The sequence below is a fragment of the Colossoma macropomum genome, unplaced genomic scaffold (genome assembly GCF_904425465.1).
Source record: "Colossoma macropomum unplaced genomic scaffold, Colossoma_macropomum, whole genome shotgun sequence".
Taxonomy (NCBI): Eukaryota; Metazoa; Chordata; class Actinopteri; order Characiformes; family Serrasalmidae; genus Colossoma; species Colossoma macropomum.
Window position 1 is genome coordinate 205,237 of NW_023495259.1, and position 8,228 is coordinate 213,464.

An 8,228-nucleotide genomic window follows, 5' to 3' on the forward strand; every position below is an offset into this window, starting at 1 on the left:
CTCCCCTGCTGAAATAAAGTAAACTTCATAAAAAACATAGCATGGATTGGAAAGCGGTCGAACTAAACGTGCAAAAGAGAATTATAACATTCCAGCTCACAGCATTCACTGCATTCCAACCATTTCTAACAGTCATAAAGAACTTTCCCAGAATAGAAAACATCTTGAGTTACTGTCTTTTAAACCTTTTATTGGACATGGAGCCTCTTTACAAACTAAACCTCTAAGCAGCAGCCTGGGTAGCTATGGTCACTACACAACTTCCCATGTTGTTAATGCCAACTGTGAAATGCAGCATTTATAAGTGATCACAGACCCTGATATTCCACTACTGACCTGATCTAATCTCTGGAGGTATTGTTGATCGTTGATTATGCCATATCATTGCTAGCACAAACAGTAGTAAGCCTAAGAACACTACTGTGTGCTCGGATTGAAGTCTGCTCTCCCACATGGGACACAAGTAACTTAACCATTAGGCTAAACGGCCAATTACAAAACACATACATGTACCATGCACAGCTCAAAAACTCCATCCTGAACTACAAGCCTGTAAAAATGCATCAAACATTAGGACTGTTCTCACAACCAGTACTGTGTTTAAGTGTGTGAGGCAGTAATGCCTACAGTCACAACATATTTAATAACTTTATTCATTCTTGTGTGCCTATGTAAAATATAAAGTGGGTGGTGCTGTCGCCTCACAACAAGACGGGCCTGGGTTCGATTTCCAGCTGGGCACCAGGGTCCTTTCTGTGTGGAGTTGGCATGTTCTCCCTGTGTCTGTGTGGGTTTCCTTCCACAGTCCAAAGACATGCAGTCAGGCCAACTGGACATGCTAAATTGCCCCTTAAGTGTGAATGCCTTCCACCCATTGACTACTGGGATAGGTTCCAGCATCCCCCTGCAACCCAGAAGGATATGGGTTTAAGCAGTTCAGTAAATGTGGGTGTTTTTGTAGCCTTTATAGAAAAAGCTGTGGAGGTAATACTGTTTCTCAGCCTTCTGCTTGCATTTCTGATGTAAACAGCAAAAAGTACTTATTTTCTCTTTATTTTGCAAACATCGCATTTTATGTCAAGCTGGTACAGCCCCATCATTGATGTTTATCTTGATTTTAACTTGCATTCAACTTAATATCCATGTCCCTTGTCTTCAGGCCTACTAAACCTAACACTAACCCAGGTCATCATTGTAAACACTATTAATAATCAACCAAGTTTTAGAACAAACTGAGCATTTGTAGATAAGCTAATAAGAGACCATCAAAAAAGTTTGACCAAATTCATTAAATGACACTATGCCTGTCACAATCATGAAATTTAATTAATGACTGATAGATCTAAATATATCCATCATTTACGATCTAATTATACAACAGTTAGTTCTGGCCACCAAAGCTGATTGGTTGAGAAGCGTTCTAACCGTGCTGTTATTTCACCATAACATCACAGGTTTTTCACAAACACTATCACTCTGCTGAGACTTTGCGTACAAACAGAAAACAGATACTTTGAAGATCACATTTCACCGACAGCCGATTTGGTCAGTCTCTCAAGATGAGACTAGACTAAATTCCCAAACTGTCATCACCACTGTGCAGCTTTTCAGTCGGCAGCTGTGACAGAAGAACAGCTAAACAATCTAGAATTAGCCAGACATGAACCGAATACCATTCACCAAACGTGTAGTCTGATCTTCAGAGTCTGACCAAATCGGACTGAGCCATAAAACTGCCGCAATAAAAAACAGAAAAGCTGCTCAGCGGTGATGACAGTTTGGGAGTTTAGTGTAAGGAGCTGAACGAACTGCCGGCTGTGCAGCGAGTGAGCGGAGCTCGTTACTCTGACGTAGCAACGAGCTGCTTGTTAAGGAACTATACTTTGGCGGAAGGAATTGCTGACATTAAAACATTAAATACCACATTTCACGGCCCAATTTATTAATTTCTCACTTTATTTATTTAACTGTTAGATAAAAGCAATAGAACACTCGAGGTCATGTGTTATGGCATATAACACCTCGCCTTTGGCTCGTGCCTGCGACCAAATCACAGCCGTGATGTTATTTCGTGATAACACACTCCTCCTCGTATTTGCTTAATTACCTTTCTTGTTCTTTCTATGCAACTACTAAAATACAAGTCTCTCTTGGCCAAATTAGCAGATTAGCCATCTTGCTTCTTTGCTGTCGATACTTAGTAGCTCCCAACATACAACAAAAACAACTCAAGCTCAAATAAACACTCACCACCGCCCTCTAAAGGTGTCGGAAGTTAGAACCTTTGTTTTTATAAGACCCATGACAAGTGTGAATAAATGCATTTTCTGTTTTCTTTTATGTATATTTATTAGTCTCAACCCAAATGATGAAACACTCAATTCACATTCTGTGTGCTGCAATGTAAATATGGTCATGAAAGCTAAGAACTGAGTAAAATACCTGCCATCATTTGACTGTATAATAATTATGACAGGCCTACTTGAAACATGAAAGCAGTGGCTCTCAGTCCTGTCCTTGGAGGCTCCCTGCCCTGAGCGTTTTAGTGCCTTTCCTGTTTTAACACATCCAGGAAGGGCTTTTTAATCAGCTGATTAGTTGAATCAGGTGTGAGAGAGCTGTGTAGGGGGTCCCCAACACCATGCTCTAGAGGAACACTCCACAGGACCACACATTCACCCTGTACAGACAACATTTATACTCCAATGAAGGGCTACAGAGGTGAAGAGTGTAAATGCAAAGTGTGGATAAGATCCCAGCTGAACAAGCTGATGCAGTGCAGATGAGTCTGTGTTCTGTGCAAGTGCCAGTGAGAAGCTTAAGGATGCTGAGTGCCACAAACCCACGGCCCGACGAGGGGAGGAACGAGGGATTTTCTAAAAATACAGGGAGGGACAGACAAGGTGAAAAATAGATCTCTCTCTAAAAGTGCCACCCTCCTTCTGAAGCTTCTCTGAGGAGAAAGTGGAGAGCCAGAGCAAGACACCTCATAAGCAACATAGGAGCACAGTGGGTTGTGTTGGGGAGAGGATACTGTTATAACAGCCATTGCTTCCCATGATCTCTGACGTCATGTTTACATGGTGTCAACATACATGAGCCAAGCTGTGAAAATAACTACGGCAGTCGTTGAGAAGGCCGGAAACATCGGGAGTTCAAATGTGGCATGAAAAATTGAGAATAACTACAGAACAAGAGCCAACAGATACAGTCAAATGTATGAACACATCCTGACCGACATCATTATTGATCATTTCCTGTCTGACTTAACATGCTCCAATTCCTTTTACACAAGATGATGCACATTCTGTCCATTTTAAGCAGACGCATACAAACTGTGACTAATCCTCAATTCTGGTGCCGTCTTCACACAAGTTCAGCTATGTTTAGAAACTGCAGGTGGAAGTAAAACCAACTGGATTTTTCACGTTGTATCAGCAGTAGCCTAAAAAGTGACCAAACACATGCACATTGAGTCTGCCCTGTCACAGTCCAGCAACGGGCCAATCAATCACTCCATCGCCCCCGGTAAACATCCTGACCCTGGCACCACAACAATCCTGCAACCAAGCTGTCAATCAATCCGGCTGCCTGGTAACAGTCGCTGGGTGAAGGGGGCTAGCTCTTACCTTGGCCACACTGTGTGACATGGCTGAGATAGTTAGTAATCCACTGGTTCTTCAACATGTTTCAGTAAAAAAAAGTATAAAAAATAAAGGAAAAATGAAAGATGAAGTGTCCAGCTCTTAAAAAGGAGGAGTCCAGACAAAAGGAGACAGAAACCAAGCGACAGAGCGAGAGAGAGAGAGAGAGAGAGAGAGAGAGAGAGAGAGAGAGAGACAGACAGCTATGAACACTGAACTCAACGCGATGGAAATGCAGTCCCACGCAGAGCCGTCCAGGGTTAGACCAATCACACATACAGAGGAGGGGAGGGAGAGAGAGGGAGAGGGAGAGGGAGAGAGTGTGAGAGAGAGAGAGAGAGAGAGAGAGAGAGAGAGAGAGAGAGAGAGAGAGAGAGAGAGAGAGAGAGAGGGGAAGAGGGAGAGAGTGTGAGAGAGAGTGTGAGAGAGAGAGAGAGAGAGAGAGAGAGAGGTGCTAAGGCAGCTCGCAGGCAGTAATCTGATTACAGGCAGAAATTAGCCTGGATGATAAAAGTGGATTGTAGGAGCACGGTGGATTCCCAGACTTACGACAGCAACACACACGCAGTTCAAAGGTGTCTATTACACAGTGCTGCAGGCGATGGTGTGTGCGCATGTTGCCCTGATGGTTATTATTCTTTATGTGGAAAACAGAAGACTTTCACTTGTATATCGTCGCTGTCTGAACAAATCCTTGTATCTCAACAGTAACTTTACAGGAGAAAGGAAATATATATATATATATAACTTCTAAGGCAAGTTAAGGCAAAGTTATTTTTACTCCACATAATTCTGGACCATCTCTATTGCTTCATTCACCAAGACATTTTGGTTTATAAAGGTAAGCTGATATTTTCTAAATATGTCAAAAAGAAAAAATAATAAAAGTGGAGATTCTGACAGCAACAATATACCTACTGATAATCTCATGTGCTTAGTCACAAACACAAATCATGACACTCAATTTTAAAGAGGCATTCCGACCCAAAAATAGCATCTTTCTGTTAGCCAAACCTGCTATCTTTGTCTCCCCCAATCACACGAGACTACCAACACTGTAAGGGTGAAGGCCTTCCTCAGGAAGCCCATCAGCCATCTTTTTGAGCCAACATAACATGGATGTAGAGTTGAACACAACTTGCAATGATGAGGCCAATGCTTAGACTGCTGCGCCACTCGGAAGCTCCCAAAACTGCATTCCTCAGCCTCATCAGTTTGATGGAATTCATGATTTTGAATCCTTTCGGTGTGTTTGTCTATCAAATGTTACTACTCTCACTACCCAACATGCATAACAACTACATCACACAACCATTGGGAATCCCCCATACCATGATAAAGAAATCCTGACTCCTAGAATAGCCACTAACGTAGAGGCTTCCTAGCAGTAACATAAGCCATTTGGCTTTCTTCAGTATTAGTCACCTCACCAATAAAAATAAATAATAATAATTCAAACAGCCTACCACCCTAAAAATCTATCCAAAGTGTTTGTAGTTTGCTAAATGCTCCTCCCACCTCCAACAGAAGGGGGCTCCAGAGACTACAGTGGCACTGCTGTAGGATGCAAGCAGAAATGTTTACAGCAGATGCAGCGATGGTTACATTTTTCATTTTGGCTGACGTGTCCCTTTAACAGCTGACACAGATGTTCAGTTGTGCAAACACAGCTTGTGTAATCTCTGTGAAAAAGCACTGCCAATAGAATGGGATGCTCTGGAGCAGCCATACAAGCCCAAGGTCCTCAGTACTAAATCACCCAGTCATAAGCCACCCAGTACTGAGCAGTGGAGCAGTGGAGCGGCATCCTTTGGTGTGATGGAGGTGCATCCAACACCTTTGGGATGAGCCAGAGTGGCAGTTGTTATCCAGAACTAATCATCCAACATCAGTACCTGACCTCACTAATGCTCTTGTGACTGAATGCAATAGCAGTGTTCCAACATCTAGTGTAAAGCCTTCTCAGTAGAATAGTGGCTGATACTTTAGCAAAGCGGGACAAACTCCCTATCAACACCCCTGATTTTGGAAGAAATGCATGAGCAGGTGTCCACAAACTTTTGGACACGTAGAGCATATCTGTAGAAGAGCTATTTCTAAAGTAGCTCAGCAGAGGGCGTACCGTTGTGCCAAGAACAAGGCACTGCTGTAAGCTGTAAGGACATTCAGATTTAATGACAATGCAATGAGTGAGAGCTAATCTTGGCGTGCATGTGTGGCCGCATGTGCATTCTCCTTTACCTTCTACTGTCCTGTTCTAGCTGGTGACGGTTCTAGAGCGAGGCTGCCAATGACCAAGCACATAAGATCAATTTGAACATAAGAAGACAAGAGCAGATTAATAAGGAATGATTAAACTGAAAAGAACTCCTTAAACTGTATGCGAAGAAAAACAGCATTTAGTGTCAGTATTAATAAAATTTGATATCACAGTATTTGATGAATATATCATGGTAACCGTATCAGACGGTACTTCAGTTTAAATGAATAAAGTTATTGAACACATGCTTTCTGAGAACTGCTACTCAATGCTGAAAGGCTGTCTTACAAACTTCACATAGCTTTCTGACTGGACTGTTGTCATTCTGTTTTCTTCCGTCAAAATGATGCAAAAGGGAACCTTACATGATATAAACACTAACCAGACAGATTTCCAGCAAGCACATTTCCAATCTACTCTGATTTTTCAGATTTTAAACTGTCCTGTCAAAACAATTTGATGCACTCAACACAATTAAAGGAGAATACCACATATTTTTCAAAATGTTTGCATCTCAATTCCATTGAGAAAGTCATTCAGCATGGTGTGATGCGAAATGGTTAATTGTGGAGAAATTTACCAACTCTGATTACAGTGGTGGTGATAGGAACCAGGGGTCACAATGTCTACAGATTTATTTTATACACTGTCTAAAACCAACATTCATTATGATGATCTCATACGAGATGCAAATGTTTAATGGCACAAAAGTAGGAAAATTTAAAACTGTTTTCTTTGGGGACAGTTTTGCACTACAACACCCTGCATGTAGCCCTCCACTATGTACATATTTAAAAAAAAAATACTTTTTAGGCCAAGAAGTTATTGCAAAATTGCTGCAGATCAGTGCATCATGCATTGTATTTGTATCCATTGTATGTCATCGCTTTCTAGGACGTAGGTTTTAGATGCATTAAATGTTACAGGGCGTCTGGTTCCCATCACCACCACGGTGACCAATTTTGAGTTTCTCTAGAATGAAGCATTCTAGATTAAACCACTTTGAATGGCTTAATGGTTTAATTACGCAGAAATTAAAAAAAATCAGTGGAATTATCCTTTAACTAACTGTGCTGGATACATAAACAAAATACAATTAAAAAAGATTGAAAACAAGCCGCTTGGGAACTGAGCCCATGGCTATATTTTGGGCATTTTACCATGGATATTACTGAATATATCATTAAAAATGAGTCAATATCAATAAAATGGTATAGACAATGTATTGCCCAATGTTGGCAACACTTGTCTGACCGAAAGCTCACAGTGAGCTATGAAGGGAGAAAATACATCTCAAAGAAATCCTTCCTTATCTTTGGTCCTATATAACACACACACCAACAATACCAACAACACCAACACCACAACAACAACACAACAACTGTTGAGTTCAAGCTGACCTCATGAAACGGTGCCAAGTTATATTCAAAGCTTTTTGAAGCAGCTTTTTTAAAAACTAGACATGTCAACTTTACATTGACACCACCATTTCTAATAATGAGAAATAAGTGTAAACTTAACTTTTCTATAGGCTAGTATTAAAGTTACAGGACAGTTAATATGGTTTTATGTCATAGATGAACTCTGGACAGACAACATTGAGATCTAGAATATTAAAACAGCACTATCTAGATAAAATAAACTCATGCTGAACACACACACACACACACACACACACACACACACAGTCAGTCATCCCCCAGTATGCTCCACGGTTGCCCTTAATAAGGTCATGTGTGTTCTGATTGGCTGAGAGGCCTGAAAGGGGGTGTGTTGAACTTGTGTTTACCCCGCTGAGCTGTGTGCCTTTTCCTCCCCACTTCCCCTTCTTCACTCGCTACAGTCTCTCATCTTTACCTCGTTTAACATACCATTACTCCTCTTTCTGCCTTTTCTTTTCTTCTATCCATCTTTAGCACTTTTCCTCCCCTTTCTTTGTCATCACCAAAGAGCACAACTCAATCTTCAACATGCTGATCATTCCCTGTCCATCCACGTTCTTAGACGTAAATAAACAAACCTCTGCGTAATGTGGGCACACGTCCTACTCACATGTGCACCCTTTTCATAAAGGTGAGCTGAGGTCAATTTGTCTATGAGCACGGACAAACACATGTATGACCACAGTATGTCTATATTAGAATAACCTGGATCCAGACATTGAGATACTACTATTGCTTTTGTTTGTGAAGCATTCCAGGACTTTTTAAAAGTCCCATATCCAGTACTTTCTTGTAATTTATTTCTCCCCCCTAAGTCCACTTATAATGTCTGGGGGTTTAATACTTCATACTTCAATTTCTCATGAATATTTTCCAACCATA

General features: G+C 41.2%; 1 protein-coding gene across 1 annotated transcript in view; it reads right to left on the reverse strand.

The window, feature by feature from the left end:
- The window catches only part of svilb (supervillin b), a 62,417-nt gene extending 58,569 nt beyond the window's left edge, over positions 1-3,848 (reverse strand). The window contains exon 1 of the mRNA XM_036561559.1: positions 3,630-3,848. Coding sequence (XP_036417452.1) covers positions 3,630-3,687 — 58 coding nt within the window. The 5' untranslated portion in view covers positions 3,688-3,848. The remainder of the gene's footprint in view (positions 1-3,629) is intronic.
- Positions 3,849-8,228: the final 4,380 nt, after the last annotated feature.